At 42.6% G+C, this 27,318-nt stretch overlaps 1 protein-coding gene across 1 annotated transcript in view; it reads right to left on the bottom strand.

Moving 5' to 3' along the window:
• Positions 1-6,200: 6,200 nt before the first annotated feature.
• LOC126165450 (28S ribosomal protein S28, mitochondrial) overlaps positions 6,201-27,318 on the bottom strand; it is a 43,794-nt gene continuing 22,676 nt past the window's right edge. The window contains exon 3 of the mRNA XM_049920318.1: positions 6,201-6,502. Within this exon, the coding sequence (XP_049776275.1) occupies positions 6,349-6,502 (154 nt within the window). The 3' untranslated portion in view covers positions 6,201-6,348. The remainder of the gene's footprint in view (positions 6,503-27,318) is intronic.

Genomic DNA, 27,318 nt, shown 5'->3' with positions numbered 1-27,318 from the left:
ACTGTATTAATGAAATTTGTCATTTTCTTCATTCTTTCTACTAAAATTTTTAGAATAATAAAACATTCAACACATTTTCCTTCTTTAAAAATTTTGAATCTTCACATTTTGCTCATTTTCCACCATTCTTTTTTAAAAATTAATATTACCAAGTTGACTGCCGCAAGCACAGTGTTGGATGTGTCACCAGCAGGCTGGAGGGGAGGGGGGCACTCGTTGTCAGGTGCGAGGTTTCGCTGTGGCTGGTGGTGGCCTTGTGGCAGTCAACATGTTGAATGCCACGCCTAATAGACTGTGGGCTAGTTGTATGGCTCATGTCTTCAGCATGTACTAATGTAGCTAACATAATGAAATTGTTTTTAAACTTGGAACATGTGTCATATGTCACTTCTGTTAAAGTATTTTGAGCATGCTGCCAAAGTGTGCCCCATGTAGCTCAGTTATGAACAATTCCTGAAAACAGATGCACATTTTTCAAACTAGTGCTCACAAGTTATGTTGTAATTACTGGAAAAAGGGTGACATTTGACTCCAACACTTACATAATGGAAAAGCTGAAACACTCCATCCATAGGATAAGGCTTGACGAAAGTTTCTTTACAACACATATAAAATTGGCATTTAGTAACTGAAGACAAAGTTATGCAAGTTCCTCAGGTTAAATATTGCCCAGTTTAACTGTGTCCTAGATCTGGTCAAATGAGATTTCAGGAAGAATTCATCAAATACATAATTGTATCTAAAAACACCTGACCCAACTTTAGCCATAACACTAAAGTAAGAAAATTCAAAATAAAACAATGGAAAATCCAAGATGGAATAATGACAGTATTATGAAAAGGATAGATTGCTACTCACCAAATAGTGGAGTTGAGTTGCAGACAGGAAAAAAAAGACTACTAAACATGTAAGCTTTCAGCCAGAACACTTACTTTTGAAATAAACACACACACACACACACACACACACACACACACACACACACACACACACACACACACACACACACAGCCACTGCTCCTGGCTGCTGGGACCAGACTGCGAGCAACTGTGTATGATAGGGAGAGGTAATCTAGGTGGCGGGAATAAGGAGGAGGCTGGACTGAGGAGGGAGAGCAACAAATAGGTGAGGGATGGTAAAGTGCTGTTTGTGAGAGCCTACAGGGACAAGGTTGAGACGGACCAAACAGCAAGGTCATTGATCCCATTGGATGAGGGAAGGATGGGGAAGGAAATTGGCCATCCCCTTTCAAAGGAACCGTTCTGGCATTTGCCTGAAGCGATTTAGGGAAATCATGGAAAACCTAAATCAGGATGGCGGACAAGAAGAGAAGTACAAAACCTGTGTTTGCACTTGTGGAATAAAAGGCTGTGTAGTGGGAATAAGTAAGGGATAGATGGGTGAACAACAATGACTAGCAAAGGTTATGGAAAAGCAGAATATGTTGTAGGGAGAGTTTCCACCTGCACAATTCAGAAAAGCTGGTATTGGTAGGAATGATCCAGAAAGCACAGGCTGTGAAGCAGTCATTAAAATAAACAATGATGTGTTGGACTGTGTGCTCAGCAACTTGGTGGTCCAGCTGTTTCTTGACCATAGTGATGTGCTTTGTTCTACAAGGGCATGACAAACAAGTTGGCTGTCCACATAAATGGCATCTCTCTCTCTCTCTCTCTCTCTCTCTCTCTCTCTCTCTCTCTCTCTCTCTGTGTGTGTGTGTGTGTGTGTGAGTGTGTGTGTGTGTGTGTGTGTGTGTGTGTGTTCTATTTTGGAAGGAAGGTCTTCTGGCCAAAATCTTACATGTTTAGTGGTCTTTTTGCTGTGCCTGTCTGCAACTTAACTCAGCTATATTGTGGGTAGCAATCTATCAATTTCATTGCATGTCAAAATACTTTGTGACTACAATAGTTTAACATTTATTTTATCGTGACTGGTGTTTCTCCATGCACCTGGAAACTAAAACTAAAAGCAGAACAGTTGCATTTTCACATCATTTTCATTCTACATCTACATCTACATCTACATCTACATCTATACTCCGCGAGCCACCTTACGGTGTGTGGCGGAGGGTACTTATTGTACCACTATCTGATCCCCCCTTCCCTGTTCCATTCACGAATTGTGCGTGGGAAGAACGGCTGCTTGTAAGTCTCCGTATTTGCTCTAATTTCTCGGATCTTTTCGTTGTGATCATTATGCGAGATATATGTGGGCGGTAGTAATATGTTGCCCATCTCTTCCCGGAATGTGCTCTCTCGTAATTTCGATAATAAACCTCTCCGTATTGCGTAACGCCTTTCTTGAAGTGTCCGCCACTGGAGCTTGTTCAGCATCTCCGTAACGCTCTCGCGCTGACTAAATGTCCCCATGACGAATCGCGCTGCTTTTCGCTGGATCATGTCTATCTCTTCTATTAATCCAACCTGGTAAGGGTCCCATACTGATGAGCAATACTCAAGAATCGGACGAACAAGCGTTTTGTAAGCTACTTCTTTCGTCGATGAGTCACATTTTCTTAGAATTCTTCCTATGAATCTCAACCTGGCGCCTGCTTTCCCCACTATTTGTTTTATGTGATCATTCCACTTCAGATCGCTCCGGATAGTAACTCCTAAGTATTTTACGGTCGTTACCGCTTCCAATGATTTACCACCTATGGCATAATCGTACTGGAATGGATTTCTGCCCCTATGTATGCGCATTATATTACATTTATCTACGTTTAGGGAAAGCTGCCAGCTGTCGCACCATGCATTAATCCTCTGCAGGTCTTCCTGGAGTACGTACGAGTCTTCTGATGTTGCTACTTTCTTGTAGACAACCGTGTCATCTGCAAATAGCCTCACGGAGCTACCGATGTTGTCAACTAAGTCATTTATGTATATTGTAAACAATAAAGGTCCTATCATGCTTCCTTGCGGTACTCCCGAAATTACCTCTACATCTGCAGATTTTGAACCGTTAAGAATGACATGTTGTGTTCTTTCTTCTAGGAAATCCTGAATCCATTCTACTGTTTCCAAGACAGTAAAGCTGTTTTCAAGAAAGTAAGGCACCTGTGTATCAAAATTTGGAACATTTCGCACAACTGCATATGAACTTATCTGGCCTGTCAGCATTCAACAAGCCCAGCATATCACACACACACACACACACACACACACACACACACACCATTATCTATTACTCTATTAACACAAGTAATTTGCAGAGCAAGATAAGACACAGATTCATAGACTACTTACAGTATCACATATCCATAACTTTATTATTAGAGAAACAAGGAAAAGCTCTGTGAAGCTACAGCCAAGAATTGATTTCTATTTTTGTGTTATCCAGCAATAATTCAGTAGGTAAACACTTTACTAACTCAAAACATTAGGCAACAAATAGTTTTTTGGAGAATCGACAAAACTGTGCCAAAAATATTGCTCATAAGATCGGAGGTATTCCTTTAAACACTATTATAATACAACTGTTTGGAGAAACATCTGTGGTTGTAACTGTTAGAAGCAAGCATGAAAATAATTAATTTTAACATCATACATACTACATGGAGCTAGTCAATTTACGCTTAAATGACACACATAAATGGCTTACATGTAGTCTGATTTCAACGAAGGTGGCAATTTTTTTGTCTCTTTTGATTTTCTACGAGTTACAATGCATTTTGATCACACTATTGCTTACAATCTTGCAGTATATCTTCCAGATTCTTCAAGTTGTAATATAAAGTAATTGATGTTTGGTACTTAATGTACCATACTTTATTATATTTTATGTAACACTACATGTGCGATAACTAAAATTCTTGCAAAAATGTTTACCATTTTGATCCAGTTTCGGACTTCTTCAAAATGTTCTTATACTCTGCACTGCTTGTATCATACAAGAAGTTATACTTCCTCACCTCTTTGGTAAGTTTTTCTGTTTCCATTATTTCCACAGCGTACACTACATGCTAACCGATATGGCAGATCTGCCTCCCGCCGCAGCTGCCACAGACATAAGTGTGAGAACAGAGCAAAATATGTGCCTGCAGGCATACACAGACATCGGCCGCCAGGCCAAGCCTCTGTTCTGAGACTGCCTGGTCCTGGCTGTGGCAGTAGGCCAGTGGCCACTGCATCAAAGCCACCTTCTGTATGGCTGACACGATGCAATAAGCATTTCAATGTAGTGCCTTGCTGCTGCAGGTCAGGGTCTCAGGCCATGCTGCTAGACCAAATGGTGTCTGTCCAGGCCTTAAGTGAACTAACCATCTTCATAACACAAACAGTCATCTTAACTAGAATGTGACACCAAGAATACTTAAGCAGCAGCCTGCAGGTGCAGCACTTCAGTATTTAGCCACCATGGGTCTTACATTTGCTATATCATTATCTAGGACAAGAAATTTCAAATCTGAGTATAAAATTCATCAACAGCACATCACAAAATATTACTAGTTTTAAGCACTATCAACACAACCAAACAGGACATGAATATCGTGTCACATAGCATATCTTGTTGTGCTGATTATCTTGTGATGTCTGTGTGCAGGTAGACAATATCCTATAACAGTTCACAAACATGAGCAACTGATCACAGTGATTCCTCATGTGCGACATTGCCTGCAATCGATCACTCACCTCAACATATCACACGAGCAATCTGTCATGCAATTTTAATCAGTATTACAAATGCCACTGTGTCAAGAAGTTCTGCTATTGAAAATGAACTATGTTTAGCAGCAGATGCAGTTGGTTTTCCAGTCCTTATGATTAAATATAAAAAATTAAAAATAAACAAGAATTATAATTCATCAAACTTTTTTAGAACCACTTTTCATGGGAACTATAGGTTACTTCACAGAATACATTACTTTTTCACTGACACTAAGCAGCTTGTGTACATCATTCCAAAAAAGTTTGGATAATGCGATCAGTTGTACTTTTGTGTGTGTTTACCGGTGGTATAATCAGTTCTCAGCCTCCAGCAGCAATTGTGGTGCTTATTTGTTAGTTTTCTTTTCTGAATTTTTTGTGGGCACAATTATTACTATAAATGTCAGTCTTGAGCCTGTCTGTCCCATTGTAAAAGTTTTGATTCCCCTCTCACTTGGTAACACACACTTGGTAACTCTGAAGTTAAAACACCAAACACTGTCTTCACTCTATGATACGACGTTTCCCCACTATATTACATTACATTCAACCATACAATCATCAAGTTATCCCTCACTCACTTGCAATATTAGAGTTATCTCAACTCTTTCCTATAGCCATATTTTTCTTTTAAGTTGTTCCTCCTCAATACGTTCCCAGCAGAAAGTTTTTTTTCTTTTTTTCTCCCCCCCCCCCCCCTCCCCGCCCTCCTCCTCTCTCACCCATTAAATGACTTACATGGAGCAGATCAAAAGTGACAATGAATAGCCACTTGCTTGTTTCTGTGCAACACCTGCCAAGGATTTTGCAAAAAGGTGGCAGAAATAATTTCCACATGTGGATACGTATGTGTGCCCTGAGTGATCCAATGCAATAGCATTCTTCGACTTCTCTTGAAGAATAAATGGAATCAATAACTGGCTAACTATTGGTCCATTAACATGAAACACTATGCAAATGCTTCGTCCAAAACTGTAATAGTATACTATTATGTTTAAAAAAAAGTGCTACAGTATGTGATATAAAGTATGGCTGAAATATCAGCTGGCGAAGACAATAATGCCTGTTTACACATCACCAAATACTGAGAAAAAACTCTCTAATTTTCTTTTGTATTACTTCATTGTATCAAGATTACAATACCGTGCCGTTTGTAAATATTTTTCACACATGAGGTCAAAAATTAATGGAAACCATTTTGATCATATTAGAGGCAAAATCAAACCTGAAAGTGAGAAAATAACTTCATCAGCCGTGTACGTCCACAGATTATGATTTCAGTAACACCACAGGATGAACTTCAGAACTGGACTGGCAGTATAGGACATTAAAAATATCAATTCACTGAAAAAGCACATTTCAATAGTATAGTTCACATTTATATTTACTGCTCTGTGAGAACATTATTACTGACACCACTACAAACAAGTTGTTATGATTCTCACTAAAGAAGATTACTCAGGGAAAAAATCTTCAATATAATAAATATATTTTTTTTTCTAAAATGTCATTTGCTTGTAGCAAATATTTTAAAATAAAGCCCCCCCCCCCCCCCCCCCCACACACACACACACGCCCACACACAAAATTCAACTTAGAGAAAGTGCGAGAGAGTTCATCTAAACTAAATGGAAAACATCGCATATTTACAAAATTGTAACAATTTTTGTCACACGAAAGGTAGCACAAATTCTAATATCACTATTTCACTGAAGTTCTAGCTGGTGATGATATAATTCCCATTAATGTTGCATCTGCTTCAAGCAGTGTCAAGTCACGAGACGATCCTAAAAATTTACTTGATAACTCCAAGTCCTTAATTCGAATTCGCACTCTGGCTCCCCGAACATAATCACTGAAACAGGAAAAAACCAACTGGTTATAAAGAAGGAATAAGATTTCTGCATTTTGTACCAATACACATATGGTGAATAATGCAAGAGTGTGAAATGAATAAGAACAGGTAATATACAATGATTGATAAACAGAGAGACTTTATTAGAAATTTAATTAATTCATCCAGCAGACAGAATCAATGAGTTAGGAAAACTGGAAACTAAAAAAAGCCAATGTGCCTCAAACATACTGTAGATAAAGAATAAGAAGTCTAAGTGAAAGCTTCTGTCCCTTCACATAATGTGTCATTTCATAAGCATTTAATATGGTATGAAAGTAAATTAAATTTTAGTACTAGACTACGTCGCAGAGATTCTTAAATCAGAATGGAGGTCATCAATCCTATGTTCAGTTTTACTGTTGTAAAACCCACTTTCATATCCAAAATCACTAGCAAACACTTGTGAAATTGTGACATGTGAGGCAATCTGTTCAAATCATCATAGTGGAAGGCATTTTTACTGGAAGTATTTGGCCGCCAAGTAGTAGTACTGTCAGTCTGTCTGAGAGGCACGTTTAGCTGTGTTCATATTGGGGTTATTTGTGAAGAACAGACTATGCACTGGCATCATGGGTTTTCTGGAATGCCATTATCAACACAGTCAGCCATGCTATAGATACGCATCTGGCAGTACACTTGCAAGATCGGCAATTTTATCAAAGGGTAGATCATGAAGTTGACATGCTCAGTTGCAGACAGGCACAACAAAAAGATTGTTACAAGTTTGAGCTTTCGGCCGAAGTGCAACCCCCCCCCCCCCCCCCAGACAACGGCACAGCCTGAAGGGACTAGATGGTGGCGGGATAAGGAGAGAGGGGGGAGGGGGAGCAGAGAAGGGAAAAAGACCAGTGGTTGTGTTGGAAAGAACGGCATGCAATGAGGGGTTAGGGGATGTGACTTGGAGGAAGTGACAGGACAGGGGGGATGCAAACTGTTAAGTGTAGAATGAGGGCATCAAGTGGAGCCTGGGATGATTTTGGGAGGGGAGAATGTGCTGTAAGGATAACTCCCATCTGTACAGTTCAGAAAAGGTGGTGGTGGTGGTGGTGGTGGTGGTGGTGGTGGTGGTGGTGGAGGGGGTGCTCCAGATGGCCCAGGCTGTAAAGCAGCCATTAAAATCAAGCATGTTCAGCTGCATGTTGTGCCACAGGGTGATCCACTTCACTCCTGGACACAGTTTGATAATGTCTCTCTTTCTGTTGGGCAGCTTGTTGGTAGTCACATCAATATAAAACACTGTTCAATGACTGCAGCAGAGCTGGTATTTGACATGGTTGCTTTCACAGGTCACCCAATCTCTGATGGGGTAGGGTAAGCCTTGAAAGGGCTGGAATCTGAAGAGCTGGGTTAGTGGACTGGGTAGGTCTTGCACCTGGATCTTCCATAGGGATATGATCCCTTTGGCAAGGGACTGGGGTTGAGTAGCACAGATATCGACTAGGGTGTTGTGGAGATTCAGTGGGTGACAGACCACCACTTGAAGAGGGGTGGGAAGCGTCTTTAGTAGGACGTCCCTCATTTCATGGCATAATGATACACACTCAAAGCAATGACAAAGGATGTGATTCAGTTGTTCCAATCTGGGTTGGTACGAGGTCACGAAGGTGGCGCTTCTTTGTAGCTGGTTCTTGAGGGTGGTGGAAGGATTGGGGTTGTGTGAGGATATTGCACAGTAAATCTTTGCAGACTAGATCTGGGGGATAGATCCATCTGTGAAGGCCTTTGTGAGACTGTCTGCATACTGGGCAAGGGAGTTATTGTCACTGCAGACATACCATCCCTGGGTGGCCAGGCTGCATGGGAGAAACGTTTTGGAGTGGAAGGAATGGAAGCTGTCAAAATGCAGTTACTGTGGGTGTTTGGTGGGTTAAAGTGGACAGATGTGTAGATGGAGCTGTCAGAGGAAAATGTCAACCTCTTGGAAGGTGGCAAGATGGCTTGAGGGTGATTTGGCGAAGTGCTTAGGAGAGACCTTGACACTGTCAAGGAATGGACGTAGAGTGCCACGGCCCTGATTATGAAGATATCATCAAAGAATATGAATAAGATCAGGGGTTTGGGGTTTTGGGAGACAAGGAAAGTTTCCTCAAGATGGCACTGGTGGATACTGTGTGGGCGCCCAAGACTGCCGCAGATTTGTTTTTGTATACCTTCCCTCCAAAGGACAAGTAATCTCACCCCTACATATGTCGTCCTCTGCCAACACACCTACAGGTCTTTTCCCCTTCTCTGCGCCTCTCTTTTTCCACTTCCCTCCAGCCCTCTAACCCACAGCCTCCCAAATATGCACCTGTGCACCTGGCAGCCTTGTCCTGCCACCATCTAGCCCCTTCACATTCTGCCAGGCAGCACTGACTTTTCCCTCTCACCCGTATCCTGCTAACCCTCCCTCTTTCCCCTCCACTCTGGATCACTGCTCCCATTTGATGTACAAGAGTTGCATTCTGGCTGGGAATAGCAGTCACAAGTGCATGAGGTGTACCTACTTGTGTGTGTGTGTGTGTGTGTGTGTGTGTGTGTGTGTGTGTGTGTGTGTGTGTGTCCTTTTCCTCTCTGAAGAAGGCTTAGTGACTAAATCGCTTATAAGTAAACTTTACATTTACAAATTCATTTTTTTTGGTCTTTGGCCTTTTCTGAAAAACCAGTTTTATCACCAGCAAAAGATTAAACAAACCTCCCTTGAATATCACCAATCTGTGATTGACACAGTAAATTCTTTTATTTTCATTTTCAAGTCACAGCCTTCGTGACACTGTCCTTTATGGACAAAGTACTCATAGGCCTATGTTTCAAAGTGAACAGGTTGTAAACTGTAGAAATCTTGACTGAATGCACTGAGAAGTACTGGTCAATATCCAAATTTGCTTAAAAGAATTACGGCAAAGGTTTCTAGGATAACACACTAAGCATACCAGCACTGAATATATGGGACAATTTTTTTATGATTACAGGATACTTCAACATTGAGCTCATTAGCAGCTCAGCTATAATACTATATTGTCATACCAAATTTAAAACTCAAAAATAAACCATAAATTAGTGAAAATGTCACAAATAACAAGTATACAAAAGTTGTAAATTGCAAATGGTTCTACATCTTAAGTGTTTGCTGATCAGGGGCAGCATAAAGTACAGGGTGAGTTTAAACTTCCAGACCCAAGTATAGAAACTGAAAAGGAAAAACAAAAGTTCAATAATCCTATGACTGTGCATGGTCACATACAATATATGCAAGTGCCTAGCTGCTCTTTCTGCACTGTGAGCATTTTTCCAAAACTGACTCAGATTCTCATAAATCCAAGCACCAATTAACTATAGTCCGATTAAAATTACTTGACAGTGGACATCTGTCCCTTGCAGCAGCAGTGTTGCCACATTGGCTGCTGGCTACTGCTCAGTTATAGGCACACGCAAATGCAGCAGGTCACTTCACAAATGCTGTTAATGTGCAACGCGGAGCAATGTTGGAAGTGACTGTTGCGAAGCACAACAGAAATGTGAGATGCAATGTCGACATCTGATTTTAAGTGTAATTATAGACATCATTGTTCCATTTGAACTGTAGTGGATTATTTATAACAAACTTCATGAGGGAATAAATATATGGTGAAGCAGTAGTCAGTAGAGTAGTAGTAGAAAGGTTTTGTGGGCGCACGACAGCAAGGTCTTCAGCGCCCGTTCAGTATCATAGTGAGACGGGGGTCAAGAAAGAAACTCAGAACATTTACATCAAACGGAACATAAAACACGGGGAACAATCATGGAAAAATATGTGCTCACCCACACCGAAGCGTGGGATGAAGCAGGGCGTCAGCAGTAAAACATGGACAACACAGGAAGAAAAAGGTAGAGGGAGCTAAAACATTGGAGCAGATGGAAGCGGCTGGCTGACCGCAAGGAAAAAAGGGAGGAGTCAGCCACTCTGCAATACACTAAACCCGCCAGCCTAAAAGTTTAGACCAGAGTCCGGACACATCACAAAACTTAAAAACCCTAGACACACACGTCTCATTGTTAGCTAAAACACAGGGCAGATCCCCATCAACTTGTGCTTCTGCCCTTGCATCACGGTATAAAACGCAGTCTGTTAAAATGTGCCGGACAGAGATGTGCACACCACAAGCATCACAAAACGGAGGATCCTCCCGCCGTAATAAATACCTATGTGTCAGAGGACAGTGCCCGATCCGAAGACGTGTGAGGGCCACCTCTTCCCGCCTGAGCAGCCGGCAGGAGGAACGCCACGGCCGAGTGGTTGACTTTACCGACCGCAGTTTATTGGCCGTCACCGCCAGCCATTCGTCCTCCCACAACTCCATGCACTTCCTGTGGAGTGCAGCGATGATGGACTGCAAGGGGATAGGACACTGGACCACATCCTGCTCTCTGCAGGCCTCCTTGGCAGCCCGATCAGCCTGGTCATTGCTCAATATGCAGACATGACCAGGCACGCAGCAGAAGGATACCTCTTTACCCCGCCGTTGGAGCAAGTACAGTTGGTCATGTATCAGCTGGACCATCTCTTCAGTCGGGTACAGGTTCTGCAGTGACTGTAAGGCACTAAGAGAATCGGAGCAGAGAAGAAATCGATCGCCCCGAACACGATGCATCTGCTCCAGTGCCGTCAGGATCGCGTGGAGCTCCGCTGCGAAAACGGTATATTCAGCAGGGAGGCGAATCCGGGTAATATGATCAGGGAACACCACAGAACAGCCAAGGAAAGTCTCCTGTTTGGAGCTATCAGTATAAACAACAGTGAAACCGTGATGCACATCTAAAATGTTAAAAAACAGAGATTGGAACGTAAAATCTGGTGTGCCAGCTTTCTTAAAATTAGTCAAATCTAAAATAAGTTTGGGTCTCCGGAGGAGCCAAGGTGGAGATCTGCTCCAACCGCGACGTAAAACACGAAGACCAGCCATAGACATCGCACCGAGGCAATCCTGTGCGCGAATCCCATAGGGCTGCGTCGCACGTTGCAGGTTATGAAACAATCGTGCCAGAGGAGGCTGAGCAACGGTATGGTATGCAGGGGTGTATGGTGTGGACAAAGTTTTATATGCCTGGCGCACTGTAAGTAGCCGTCGCCGCATATGAAGTGGCGGTTCACCAACCTCTGCACAGAGGCTGGGTATGGGGCTAGTTCAGAATGCCCCAGTGGCCAACCGAAGCCCTTCATGGTGCACAACGTCCAACATTTTTAAGTAAGAAGGCCTCGCAGACCCATACACCGTGCACCCATAATCGAGCCGAGACCGCACAAATGCCCTGTAAAACTGGAGCAGACAAGTCCTGTCAGCTCCCCATGTACTGTGGCTAAGACATTTTAAAATACTTAAAGCCTTAAGTGACCGCCGTTTCAGGTCTTTAAGATGAGTTAACCACGTGAGCTTCGAGTCAAAAATGAGCCCCAGAAATCTCACCGTGTCTTTAAAAGTAAGAATAGCGTCCCTCATCCTCAACTCAGGAAAGGTTAAAATCGAACGAGAGCGGTTAAAAAGAACACATACAGACTTCTCGGTGGAAAACTTAAAACCACTCTTCTGCGCCCAGTCATCCAAACGCCTAATCGTAAGTTGCAACTGACGAGTTGTCGTTTCAAGGCTTGAAGAAGAGCAAAACAAGGAGAAATCATCCACAAACAAAGAACACTGGACAGGACTTTTCACTATGGACGTAATGCTATTAATAGCGATGGCAAAGAGAGTCACACTTAAAACGCTACCCTGAGGGACACCGTTCTCCTGCTCAAAGCGATCAGACAGGACGTCACCAATCCGGTATCTAAAATATCGTGGCGAGAGGAAAGACTGAATAAAAAGAGGAAGACAACCACGAAAACCCCAATCGTGAAGCTGCTCCAGGATGAGACGCCTCCAAGTAGTATCGTAGGCCTTCTCTATATCGAAAAATACACCTAGAAGGTGATGACGGCGTAGGAAAGCTTGTTGTATAGCTGCCTCCAGGAGGGCAAGGTTATCGAAGGTGGAACGAAACCTCCTGAACCCACACTGAAAGCGACTAAGGAGTTGCCGAGATTCTAACATCCAGACAAGGTGGCGGTTGACCATCCGCTCCAAGGTCTTCCCTACGCAACTAGTGAGAGCAATACTACGGTAGCTACTTGGGCTCGTGCGGTCTTTCCCAGGTTTTAAAAAAGGGATTAAAACTGTCTCACGCCACGCGTCAGGAAAGTGACCCGACGCCCAAATGGCATTAAAAAGTGCGAGGAGGACTTCTCTGTTCCGCATTGTGAGGTGCCATAGCATACTGTAATGGATCCTGTTGTGACCAGGAGACGTGTCACGAGCCCCAGACAATGCAGAATCCAGGTCCCACATAGAAAATGGGCAGTTGTAAACTTCATGAGAGGTGGACTGGAAGTTCAGACTACGTCTCTCAGCAACCGCTCTATGGCACTGGAAACCGGGATCCTGACTGGTTGTGGCAGTAGCTGTGGCAAAATACGCTGCCATAGTCTGGGCAATGTCTCGCGGATCCGTGTGGAGAGCGCCGTTAGTCATTACAGCAGCTATGGGGCATCTCCCTCCTCTGCCAGAAATTCTCCTGATGGTCTCCCACACAATGGAACTTTTGGTGGAACGATTAATGGTGTTCAGGAACGTTTGCCATGACCTCTTCTTGCTCTCACAAATAATGCGGCGACATCTTGCCCTCGCCACCCGAAAGGCTGCAAGATTCTCAGCAGTCGGCCGACATTTGAACCGACGCAGAGCCGCACGCCTGGTCCTGATTGCAGAGCGGCATTCGGTACTCCACCAAGGCACAGGTGGCCTCTTCCGGTGGCCTGTGGACTGTGGAATGGATGCTGCAGCGGCGTGGTGGACCGTTTTGGTAATATGATCCACCCACGAAGCAGTAGTCAGAATGCCCAACTCCTTAAACATATGTCTACAAGATGATCATGGGTGAGCACCATGTAATATTCTTATAGCCCATTTTTGCACAATGAAGACTGTTTACAATATACATAAATAATCTAGTAGAAAATGTCAGAAGCTTCAAAAGCCTTTTTGCAGATAATATGGTTACCAATAAGAAGATAGCAATGACACATATGGTGGATGACACATTTTGTAATCCTGAATTTAACCTCACAGTCTAACCTTACCTGAACCTTGTGATGAGCAATATATCCAAGAAAACAGTGGTCAACAATCTGGAGTAGAACTAAAATCACTATAACTTTGTTCGTGGTGATTAACCTCTACGAGCAAACTCAAGACAGAAAAATTCCACTTTCAGTACATAACCTGCCACATTACCAACCAATGAGCAGTCCTGTTTAGCACTTAATTGTAGATTATAGGTGACACAGGCAGATTCCAAATGAAAAAAAACAATGATAGGAAGAAAAAGATGCAGCAGATTGTTAGAAATAAAAAATTACATTTAAACCAATTAATTGGATAAGAATAATAATCAAAGTCTTTTGACTAGATTTAAGAAAATTTTGCTGCCTTTGACATGATTTGAACCTGTCATCTCCAAAACTTCAGGTGAATACACTAACCCTTCCACTACATTGCATTTGATTCTTATATTTGTGACTTTGGCGTCACAGTAGGAATGGTGAATTTCAACCTTCAAAAATTCAGCTTCATGCAATGTCATGTGAAGCTTATCCAACATTGGGCAATCTCTCTGATTGTAACAGAATGTGATTTGCTGACTCTCTATACCCCCTCCCCCCCCCCCCTGTGTGTGTGTGTGTGTGTGTGTGTGTGTGTGTGTGTATGTGTGTGTGTGTGTGTGTGTGTGTGTGTGTTTGGAGGGGGGGGGGGGAGTGGTTCTCATGTGTGATACAATCCAAAATAAAAAGATCAGACCCAGGATTTGGGATCCAAACACATCACAAAAGAAAGGTAGACAATGATTGGGAAGTGTACTGACCAACTGTTGTGCCAGTTCAGCACCCGCGAACAGTTCAGGGATGGCTGTAGGCTCCGATTGGTGGAAACCAGCTGCAGAACGTGTAGTGCAACTGCTGTGTTCGGATGCAGGCTGAGTTGGCATCCCTTCGCTCCCAGCTTCAGGCAGTGTTGGCTTCGGTCACACAGCTTGAGGCTGTTGCCAATGGGCATCACTGTGGGGGTCAAGATGGGGGTTTGTTGGGGACGGCCAGCTCGTCCCACACATCCCCCGATCGGACTATGACTGTGGCTGCCCTGGATATTGCCCACATTGAGGCTGATCCCTCACCTGTGGTAGAGTGGGAGGTCGTCTCGAGGTGTGGCAGGGGGCGAAAGACATTCTGGAGGGCTGAACGGAAGGCCTCTCCAGTTTGTCTGACAAACCGGTTTCAGGCTCTGTCTCAGGCTGATACTGATCTTCAGCCGGACATGGCTGCTTGTCCTGTTACAGAGGTTGCCCCTCAGTCTGCAAGATCCGAGCGGTCGCAGAGGGTGGGCTTACTGGTAGTCGGGAGCTCCAACGTCAGGCGCATAATGGGGCCCCTTATGGATATGGCAGCAAGAGGGGGGAAGAAAACCAATGTGCACTCCGTGTGCATACCAGGGGGAGTCATTCCAGATGTGGAAAGGGTCCTTCCGGATGCCATGAAGGGTACAGGGTGCACCCATCTGCAGGTGGTCGCTCATGTCGGCACCAACGATGTGTGTCGCTATGGATTGGAGGAAATCCTCTCTGGCTTCCGGCGGCTATCTGATTTGGTGAAGACTGCCAGGTCTCGCTAGCGGGATGAAAGCAGAGCTCACCATCTGCAGCATCGTTGACAGGACTGACAGCGGACCTTTGGTACAGAGCCGAATGGAGGGTCTGAATCAGAGGCTGAGACAGTTCTGCGACCGTGTGGGCTGCAGATTCCTCGACTTGCACCATAGGGTGGTGGGGTTTCGGGTTCAGCTGGATAGGTCAGGAGTCCACCACACGCAGCAAGCGACTACACGGGTAGCAGGGGTTGTGTGGCGTGGACTGGGCGGTTTTTTAGGTTAGATGGCCTCGGGTAAGTACAGAAAGGGCAACAGCCTCAAAGAGTGCGGGGCAAAGTCAGGACATGCGGGGACCAAGCAGCAATCGGTATTGTAATTGTAAACTGTCGAAGCTGCATTGGTAAAGTATCGGAACTTCAAGCGCTGATAGAAAGCACCGAAGCTGAAATCGTCATAGGTACAGAAAGCTGGCTGAAGCCAGAGATAAATGCTGCCGAAATTTTTACAAAGGCACAGACGGTGTTTAGAAAGGATAGATTGCGTGCAACCGGTGGTGGCGTGTTTGTCGCTGTTAGTAGTAGTTTATCCTGTAGTGAAGTAGAAGTGGATAGTTCCTGTGAATTATTATGGGTGGAGGTTACACTCAACAACCGAGCTAGGTTAATAATTGGCTCCTTTTACCGACCTCCCGACTCAGCAGCATTAGTGGCAGAGCAACTGAGAGAAAATTTGGAATACATTTCACATAAATTTTCTCAGCATGTTATAGTCTTAGGTGGAGATTTCAGTGATCATAAGGCCGTTGCAGCATCCCTGAATATGGAAGTTAATAGGAATATTAAAAAAGGGAGGAAGGTTTATCTGTTTAGCAAGAGTAATAGAAGGCAAATTTCAGACTATCTAACAGATCAAAACGAAAATTTCTGTTCCGACACTGACAATGTTGAGTGTTTATGGAAAAAGTTCAAGGCAATCATAAAATGCGTTTTAGACAGGTACGTGCCGATTAAAACTGTGAGGGACGGGAAAACCCCACCATGGTTCAACAACAAAGTTAGGAAACTACTGCGAAAGCAAAGAGAGCTTCATTCCAAGTTTAAACGCAGCCAAAACCTCTCAGACGAACAGAAGCTAAACGATGTCAAAGTTAGCGTAAGGAGGGCTATGCGAGAAGCATTCAGTGAATTCGAAAGTAAAATTCTATGTACCGACTTGACAGAAAATCCTAGGAAGTTCTGGTCTTACGTTAAATCAGTAAGTGGCTCGAAACATCATATCCAGACACTTCGGGATGATGATGGCATTGAAACAGAGGATGACACGCGTAAAGCTGAAATACTAAACACCTTTTTCCAAAGCTGTTTCACAGAGGAAGACCGCACTGCAGTTCCTTCTCTAAATCCTCGCACAAACGAAAAAATGGCTGACATCGAAATAAGTGTCCAAGGAATAGAAAAGCAACTGCAATCACTCAACAGAGGAAAGTCCACTGGACCTGACGGGATACCAATTCGATTCTACACAGAGTACGCAAAAGAACTTGCCCCCCTTCTAACAGCCGTGTACCACAAGTCTCTAGAGGAACGGAAGGTTCCAAATGATTGGAGAAGAGCACAGGTAGTCCCAGTCTTCAAGAAGGGTTGTCGAGCAGATGCGCAAAATTATAGACCTATATCTCTGACGTCGATCTGTTGCAGAATTTTAGAACATGTGTTTTGCTCGCGTATCATGTCGTTTTTGGAAACCCAGAATCTAATCTCTAGGAATCAACATGGATTCCGGAAACAGTGATCGTGTGAGACCCAACTCGCTTCATTTGTTCATGAGACCCAGAAAATATTAGATACAGGCTCCCAGGTAGACGCTATTTTCCTTGACTTCCGGAAGGCATTCGATACAGTTCCGCACTGTCGCCTGATAAACAAAGTAAGAGCCTACGGAATATCAGACCAGCTGTGTGGCTGGATTGAAGAGTTTTTAGCAAACAGAACACAGCATGTTGTTATCAATGGAGAGACGTCTACAGACCTTAAAGTAACCTCTGGCGTGCCACAGGGGAGTGTTATGGGACCATTGCTTTTCACAATATACACTCCTGGAAATTGAAATAAGAACACCGTGAATTCATTGTCCCAGGAAAGGGAAACTTTATTGACACATTCCTGGGGTCAGATACATCACATGATCACACTGACAGAACCACAGGCACATAGACACAGGCAACAGAGCATGCACAATGTCGGCACTAGTACAGTGTATATCCACCTTTCGCAGCAATGCAGGCTGCTATTCTCCCATGGAGACGATCGTAGAGATGCTGGATGTAGTCCTGTGGAAGGGCTTGCCATGCCATTTCCACCTGGCGCCTCAGTTGGACCAGCGTTCGTGCTGGACGTGCAGACCGCGTGAGACGACGCTTCATCCAGTCCCAAACATGCTCAATGGGGGACAGATCCGGAGATCTTGCTGGCCAGGGTAGTTGACTTACACCTTCTAGAGCACGTTGGGTGGCACGGGATACATGCGGACGTGCACTGTCCTGTTGGAACAGCAAGTTCCCTTGCCGGTCTAGGAATGGTAGAACGATGGGTTCGATGACGGTTTGGATGTACCGTGCACTATTCAGTGTCCCCTCGACGATCACCAGTGGTGTACGGCCAGTGTAGGAGATCGCTCCCCACACCATGATGCCGGGTGTTGGCCCTGTGTGCCTCGGTCGTATGCAGTCCTGATTGTGGCGCTCACCTGCACGGCGCCAAACACGCATACGACCATCATTGGCACCAAGGCAGAAGCGACTCTCATCGCTGAAGACGACACGTCTCCATTCGTCCCTCCATTCACGCCTGTCGCGACACCACTGGAGGCGGGCTGCACGATGTTGGGGCGTAAGCGGAAGACGGCCTAACGGTGTGCGGGACCGTAGCCCAGCTTCATGGAGACGGTTGCGAATGGTCCTCGCCGATACCCCAGGAGCAACAGTGTCCCCAATTTGCTGGGAAGTGGCGGTGCAGTCCCCTACGGCACTGCGTAGGATCCTACGGTCTTGGCGTGCATCCGTGCGTCGCTGCGGTCCGGTCCCAGGTCGACGGGCACGTGCACCTTCCGCCGACCACTGGCGACAACATCGATGTCCTGTGGAGACCTCACGCCCCACGTGTTGAGCAATTCGGCGGTACGTCCACCCGGCCTCCCGCATGCCCACTATACGCCCTCACTCAAAGTCCGTCAACTGCACATACGGTTCACGTCCACGCTGTCGCGGCATGCTACCAGTGTTAAAGACTGCGATGGAGCTCCGTATGCCACGGCAAACTGGCTGACACTGACGGCGGCGGTGCACAAATGCTGCGCAGCTAGCGCCATTCGACGGCCAACACCGCGGTTCCTGGTGTGTCCGCTGTGCCGTGTTTATGATCATTGCTTGTACAGCCCTCTCGCAGTGTCCGGAGCAAGTATGGTGGGTCTGACACACCGGTGTCAATGTGTTCTTTTTTCCATTTCCAGGAGTGTATATAAATGACCTAGTAGATAGTGTCGGAAGTTCCATGCAGCTTTTCACGGATGATGCTGTAGTATACAGAGAAGTTGCAGCATTAGAAAATTGTAGCGAAATGCAGGAAGATCTGCAGCGGATAGGCACTTGGTGCAGGGAGTGGCAACTGACCCTTAACATAGACAAATGTAATGTATTGCGAATACATAGAAAGAAGAATCCTTTATTGTATGATTATATGATAGCGGAACAAACACTGGTAGCAGTTACTTCTGTAAAATATCTGGGAGTATGCGTGCGGAACGATTTGAAGTGGAACGATCATATAAAATTAATTGTTGGTAAGGCGGGTACCAGGTTGAGATTCATTGGGAGAGTCCTTAGAAAATGTAGTCCATTAACAAAGGAGGTGGCTTACAAAACACTCGTTTGACCTATACTTGAGTATTGCTCATCAGTATGGGATCCGTACCAGATCGGGTTGACGGAGGAGACAGAGAAGATCCAAAGAAGGTATCGAATGTATTGCTTCCCCCTACTTATACCTCCCGAGGAGATCACGAATGTAAAATTAGAGAGATTCGAGCGCGCACGGAGGCTTTCAGACAGTCATTCTTCCCGTGAACCATACGCGACTGGAACAAAAAAGGGGGTTAATGACAGTGGCACGTAAAGTGCCCTCCGCCACACATCGTTGGGTGGCTTGCAGAGTATAAATGTAGCTGTGGAGTAATTTTAAAATGACTTTAGTGGATCTTATTGTTAGTGTACATAATTTTAAAGAAAACTTGAAAAATAGTAATATTTGCTGATGACACAAGCATACTTGTGAAGAGTCTAAACTCCACCTTATGATACGCAGCTCAGATGATAGCTGATGTCTGTCTCTTGCAGAATTATGGTACATGTTTTATGTGTACAAATTATGACATAGGAGAATTAAAATCTCATCTACAGAAATCAATATGGATTCCACAAACACAGATCTTGTTAAATTCCGCTATCTCTGTATCTCCACAAGATCCACAGCATTGTAGACATCAGTGTTCTACCAGATGGAGCTCAACACATCAATCACTCTTAACAGAATAAAACCAGCAAATGTAAATATAATTTTAGGAGTCCTCCAAAGAAGTGTGATAGGACAGTTAGTTACATGTTCCACACATCATTTTGCATGACAGGTCATAATGATGTGGAACAAGACATTTTACATTCACATCAGATATTAATTTGTAGCTACAGTTACATTCTGAACATTTCTAAGTTAGTTTTCTTTTCTTTACTTACAAAAAGAAAAAGAAAAAGATGTACAGGCGTGAATTAGTAATTCCTACCAACCACCTTTTACACATTATAGTAATAGAAATTCTTCTGCGATATAGGAGCTGTCACAGAGAAATTTTCTCAGTTTGTTTTCAAATTTCATTTTGCTGCCTGCCAAACATTTTATATCACTGGGTAAGTTATCAAAAATTTTTGTTGCAGCACTGTGCGTCTCTTTTTGTGCTAAAGACAACCTTGGTGTGGAGGAACGTATGCAATTTTTTCCTTCTGGTATTGTAATTATGTACATCATTGTTCCTTTTGAACAGTATTGGCTTACTTATAATAAACTTCATGAGGGAATAAACGTACTGTGAAGCAGTAGTCAGAATGCCCAATTCCTTAAACAGACATCTATAAGATGATCATGGGTGTCCACCACATATTATTCTTAGAGCATGTTTTTGCCAAATGAAGACTGTTTACAATATACATAAATGATCAAGTAGAAAAGGTCAGTAGCTTCATAAGGCTTTCCACAGATGATATGGTTATCTACACGTAGGTAGCAACGCCAGAAGACTGTAGCGATTTGCGGACAGGTCTGCAGAGGTTTGACCAATGGGATTGGCAGCTGGCCCTGAACATAGATAAATGTAACATTGTGCATACACTGGAGAAGAAACCCACTACTGGATAATTATACTTTTGATGACGAATTCCTGGAAACAGTATCTACCAGAAAATATCAAGCAGTAACCATCAGGAGTGACCTTAGTGGAATGAGCACATAACACAAATACGAAGGTGGTTTGAAAAGTTCTCGGAATCACCACGAGAGGTCAGCGCTAGCGCAATGAGTTGTACACGCGATATGCATTGTACTGTTGCCTGTAAACACGTGCCACGTCAGTGCTCTTGGAAGAGAACTGTGGAAGTAACGTGGCTCTGTTGTTGTTCCCGCATAGTGATTTGCAAAGGTGGAAAAAATTGAGATTCAAGCAGTGATTAAGTACTTCGTAAAGAAAGGTATGAAAGCAAAGGACATTCATGCTGATTTACAGAATACACTGGGGGATTCTGCTTCTTCATATTCAACTGTTGTCAAGCATACAAATGAATTTAAATTTGGTTGGGAGCGCTTAGATGATGCACGCAGTGGTCGGCCAAGATGTGTCACTACTCCAGAAATCATTGCAAAAGTGCACAAAATGGTCATGGAGGATAGCCAATTGAAAGTGCATGAAACTGCCACGCTTGCCAGGTGTCATCTGAATGGGTATATCACATTTTAACTGAAGAATTAGAAATGAAAAATTATCTGCAGGACGAGTGCCGCGACTTTTGATGCTGGATCAAAAATGCATGAGAATAGGCATATCGGAACAATGTTTGGCTCGTTTTAGGAGAAACGAAGGAGATTTTTTGTGCCGTTTTGTGACCACAGATAAAACTTGGGTGCACTACTATACCCCAGATACAAAACAACAGTTAAAGCGGTGGAAACCTGTTATTCTCCACCACCAAATAATGCAAAGACAAATCCTTCGGCGGGAAAGGTCATGGCATCTGTGTTCTGGGACATAAGGGGAATCTGTTTGTAGATTATCTCCCCACTGGGCAAACAATTACTGGAGAATACTATGCTAACCTCCTGGACAAATTGCAGCAAAAGATATGCAAAAAAGGTCAGTTTTATCAAGGAAAACAGTCATCTTCCAGCAAAGACAGTGCATGCCCGCACACATGTGCCATCGCCACGGAAAAATTACATGAACTAAAGTATGAATTGTTGCCACACCCGTCTTATTCACCTGATGTGGCTCTGTCAGACATCCATCTCTTCTCAAAACCGAACATTTTTCTTGGTGGATGATGATTCACTTCAAACGAAAAATTTATAGCCACACTTGACAACTATTTTGCAGACCTGGAGGAAACTCATTTTTGAGATGGGACCAAGGCACTGGGGCATTGTTAGACCAAGTGCATTACCCTACAGGGAGACTACATTGAAAGAAAAAAGAAAAAGAAATTCAGTGATGTAAGTACTTAAGAGTGGTGCGTTTCATCAATGGATATTTGTTTGGCATGAAAGTGTTACAGAGATGCTCAATAAATTCCACTGGCTGATGGTACAAAAGGGGTGTTTAGCATCATGGAGTGCTTTGCTACTGAAATTGTGAGACAGTTTGTTCTGGGAAGAGTCGGACGACATTACTCCCTATCAAATGTCGCAAAATGACCACAACGGGAAAATCTGAGAAATTATGCCTTTAGGAATATCTCTCATTGTAGTATTTTGGAATTATCTTCTGAGACAATGCAAATCAAGTATTTATTCAGTAGAAGTGAGCTGTAAGAATAATGCATACACTAGACAACCATAAATCTTGACAAAACAATTTTTCAGAATATTGGATTATTTGGGAGTACAGTGAAACCTCTTTATAACATTCCTCCATATAACGTTTTCCTCTACGTTACGTCCGTTTTTTTCGGTCCCAACTAAAAGCCCATATAAACAATGTTAAATTTTCCTCTTTACTGCGTTTCCTCTATATTACAATTTCCTCCATGTAACACTCATATTTTTGGAACCCTGGTCAATTATTTACCTCTTTATAACGTTTAAGTGACTGGATCTAGACGCATCATTTTCTGTTCTGTGGATTCACAATTGGCCACTCAGAGTGTTTCATTTGTCAGCGGCAGAACCCAGTCATGTGATACGTGACGCACATTCCGTTTACAATCTTTTTGGCACCATTTCAGTTTCTCGGAGAATTTGATGCCAAAATGGGGAATGCTGCAAGAAAAGTGCTGCTGTTTGTGGACAGATGTGCTGCACATCCACCAGATGTATCCTTTCTGAGAAATGTGAAAGTATTTTACAGGCAATGAATTTAATTATGTACTCGTGGAGGGGAGTCAGTGCTGAGACTATTAAAAACTGTTTAAAAAATGTGGGATTCTGTCAGAATCAGATGGCAGCTCCTGTGGAAGATGTTGCAAGTGATTTGCAAGAGTTTTAGGAATTAATAGGCAGTGATTCTGTCACTTTTGAGGGCTTTGTGGCTGTGGACGACAACGTGGCAACCACAGGAGTAAAAGTATTGAGGAGCTGACTGCAGATAGAAGCTTGGAGAATAATAGTATAGTGAAAGTGACAGTGACAAGGAAGATGACCCTGTGCCCTCATATACTAAGGCAGCTGAAGGCTTTGAAACATTTAGGAGATATATGATGACCCATAGACTTGAGGACAGAACAATAGTTCAACTTGCTCATTTGGAGCAAGAAAAGATTGCCATAGTGTCTAGGAGAAATAGAAAACAAACATGCGTGCTTGAATATTTTAAAAATCGTAGGTATGTGATTTTCAGGTTGCATAGGTTCCTAGAGTTTGTGCAAATTTAAGTTCCATTTCATAATGTAATTATTAAAGTAATTTTTTTTAACTAATTCTTTTTTTAATCTGTACCATTTACTGTGTTTTTATGTAGTATGTTCAGTACATCATAAAATTTGGCTCATATTCTGCAATTGGGTCAACTGAAGAACGGGATACCACCTGTCAGCTTTGGACAATGATGTCATATCTTAAGAATCTGTTATAACTTTTTACAGTACAAACTGATCCATTTCCTTTCACGCATCCACCTACTGGGCTCCATGTTTTAATCACAAAAAACTAATCATTTGTTACATTGATCATTTGATCATATTACAGTGTTGTGAAAATTTAAAATGTAATCTATGGCACCATTTGTCAAAGCTTATTAGTGGTATCCCGATCTTCAGTAATGCCCAATAATTATTATTTGGAAGCCTTCCTCTTTATAGTATTTTCCTCTATACAGTGTTCAGAATTTGTGGTCCCTTGAAAAACGTTATATAGAGGTTTCACTGTATTTGTTTTCCTGCATGCACCAAATCACACTAAAAATGTTACCACCGAACTCATATTGATGCAACAAAGAAACTAAGACCAAAAGCATTGTAGCATCTATGGAGATGATGGCGTCATTACCTAGCAGTATAGCTGCAGATATGTTTGAGATGGACACTGAGTCTGATAAGACACTGTAATATCTCAAGGAAAAGTGGCAAAAAGAGTCCTCGAAGGTAGTGTTCTAATCATGTCTAGCAAATTCACTATGGTACAGCACAATGCAAAAAAATCAACAGGATGTCACAACAGAGAAAAAAAAAAAAACAATCAGCCAATGGTACAATTATAATGCTTTGCTCCAGTAATTTCAGATAGAAGTTATCTGTTGTGCTCATGAGAACAGAACTGAAGTACTTCACCAAAATTGCATACTTGAAAAGAAACATAAAAAAATACTGAAGCTTGGGCACTGGACATCGACTTTCATCTAAAATGACATCAAAATGGCAGACATAATCAACTCATCTAAATCTATTATAGAAATCCTGATGTCATTCATGCAGTCATAATAAATACATAACAGCCATTTCATCACATAAAACATGTTTTAAAACATTTAAAAATCAATATGTGACAACCTGCCGGATTTTCAGAGTTTTAAGGAGAATAAACAACCTCTTTCTCCTCACCTCCCAAATCTGAAAATACATTAACCTATAAAATACAACTTTTGTACCAGTGTTGTCAAACAATATAGCTAAAAACTGTCAGTGTTCAATGTAAATAACTTTGTAGTATTCCTTTGGGGTTTTGAAAGTGTGCGGTGAGCTGGCTCCATTGTTTTTATACTTATTTGGTATACTTCGATTCCAAGGAAGTGAAGGATCATTAACTTGTGAAGGTTTTTCTTTTAAACACAATTCCCAAAAGTATTCAAAACTATCACGCCTTCCATTCAATATAAAAAAATCAAGCCCTCATATATTTTTTCCATATCAGCAACACGTAGATGAGGGTATTCAATTTTTTCACTGACATCGTCTACTAGGTTCATTGCATGGCAATAAAGATGTAAAAAGAAATAAGTGTTGAATTGTAACATTGACTCAAGGTAGCCTGCACATTTGTAATCTGCCTCTGTTTTGTCCACTTCAGAAAATGTTTCAAAAAAACTCTAGAAGTTCTTCAAAGTTTTTCAATATTCTCAAGATACTAGACGTTCGCATAGTCCATTGAGTTGGGCAAAGGGGTTGTAGACCAGCTTGGTCATTGGTGCTCTCACAGTGTATGCTTCTGAAAAGTCCCATCCTTTTGTTGGATTCCCTTACAGTGTTTATTAAGTCCTTAGCTAAAGCCGTAATATCCCTCATACATGTAAGATGTCGGAGACTGTCTACACCTGCCAAGTCTAATCTGTGAGCAGTGCAGTGCACATAATGTGTGTTTCATTGTATATCCAAAACTAACTTTTTTAGTCCTTCAAACTTACCTCTCATATTCGAGGCACCATCATAGCACTGTCCTATTAAGTTTTCCATTGACAAATCAAGACGAGCAAAAATGTCTTTTAAAATACTAACCGGAGTTTGTGATTCAGTGTTGGGGGTCTCGTATAAGCCAATAAAGTCTTTGTTGATGATTAAGGAATCATCGACGGTATGAATACAAAATGACACTTGTTCGTGAAGCGAAGAATCACTTGTTTTGTCAACTATAGTAGAAAAATGTTCAGTCTTCTTGACTGAAGCCAATACCTTCCTCAATACAGACTTTCCAAGTAGATCAATGACCTCATTTTGAATATCGTGGGAAGTCCACTTATAGCCTGAACACCCTAACCAATCTTTAAACTCAGGCATTTCATTCTTTCGGAGTTCCAACAATTGAAAAAAATTGAGCTTACATCTTCGTGCCCTCTAATTGCTAGCACTTGTCGGCATAGAAATTGCACGGTAGTAAAAATTGTCTCAAGAGCTAAATGGCCTTTCTTCAAATCACTAACTGTTCATTCAATAGGAAGGCCACACTTCAGTTAATGATAGAATTTTGTTTCAGATCATCATCATTATGCGTAAACGTATTTTCATGAAGACAGAATTTTTCCAGTTAGAAAACCTTACAGAAGTAAATGCATCTTATTTTTTTGAAGAAAATTGTAATAGATTTTTAGCATCTGCCTCTCGGCAGGTTTTGCAAAAATTTTTTTTGGTAGATGCTTCATATTCTAGCCATGTATATTTGATCAACCAATACTTCTGAAATGATCTTCCCTTATCGGATTGTCCAGGTTTCGGCTGTGAACAGTAATCGTCTGAAGACGATGAAGCAATTGATGACACAATAATTGTTTGAGGTTGACTTGCAGTATCGTCAACTTCCAAGCATGCCTTTTTGGTAACAAATTGATCCATTGCAAACTTAATTCACAATACACTAAGAGACTAAAGTAAATGAATAAAATATAGTCATATAAAATAGTCCACTAGAGACTGAAGTCGGAACACTAAACACATCTGCAGCATGCACTGAACGAAACTATCCACACTGAATGACTGCGACAGCAGGTTGGGCTTTATATAGCCAAAGTGTTGTAATGTCTTGAAGCATCAAGGAGACGCGAGGCGGAGGGTTCCAGGCGCTTCTGCTCCAGTCCTTTTGATGTCACCACAGCCGCAATGCTGGCCCGCCAGTGCCAGGCTATACCCGAAGGTTCGCGCACCGGTACAAATTCTAAGTGTGCCTGCAGCACTGTAACACTATCATGATTCACACTACTCATTTTCAGTTATCCTGCTTACTACCATAATAATTATTTGTTTTAATTCACTACTGAATGTATTTTAAAAGGCAACTATCGTCAAACAAGGAAAATAAAAAATTCCAACATAATTTTGTGATTTTACAACGTATAATATAACTAATAATTTTCTTAAATTATTGGAGGGGCTCCGCCCATCTCCCCCCCCCCCCCCCCCAAAAACTAATTTTTGAGGGGGCTCGAGCCCCCTCGGGCTCGAGTTGGAGTTGGCACCTGTGTAGAGAAATCCCAAACATTCTGGTATTTTTTGTATGTTTATGCAGCCATTGTATCACTTAACTGATGAGAAACCCCACACGTACAAAAGATACAGGCTTTATCAAAATTTTAAGTTGTCAACACTCTTTTAAACAGAGAGAATAGTCCATATTGCCAGTTGGTTTAATCAATTTATATTGTTACTGGTAGTAAAATGTGAAGCCAGTGACAAATGCCTTGGGAGGGGTGGGTGGGGCGGGGGGCAGTGGAGTGGAGTTTCTGAAACACACAGCCATAAAATGAGCAAGAGTAAAAAATGAAGCATATACAAATTGAAAAGGGAATACAGTTCAACCAAAACATCATGGTTAAGACTGCAGGTGAATTCTAACCTGAAATTTAGCATTG

This window comes from Schistocerca cancellata, chromosome 1, assembly GCF_023864275.1.
Source record: "Schistocerca cancellata isolate TAMUIC-IGC-003103 chromosome 1, iqSchCanc2.1, whole genome shotgun sequence".
NCBI lineage: Eukaryota > Metazoa > Arthropoda > Insecta > Orthoptera > Acrididae > Schistocerca > Schistocerca cancellata.
This window is presented reverse-complemented; position numbering and strand designations above follow the sequence as displayed.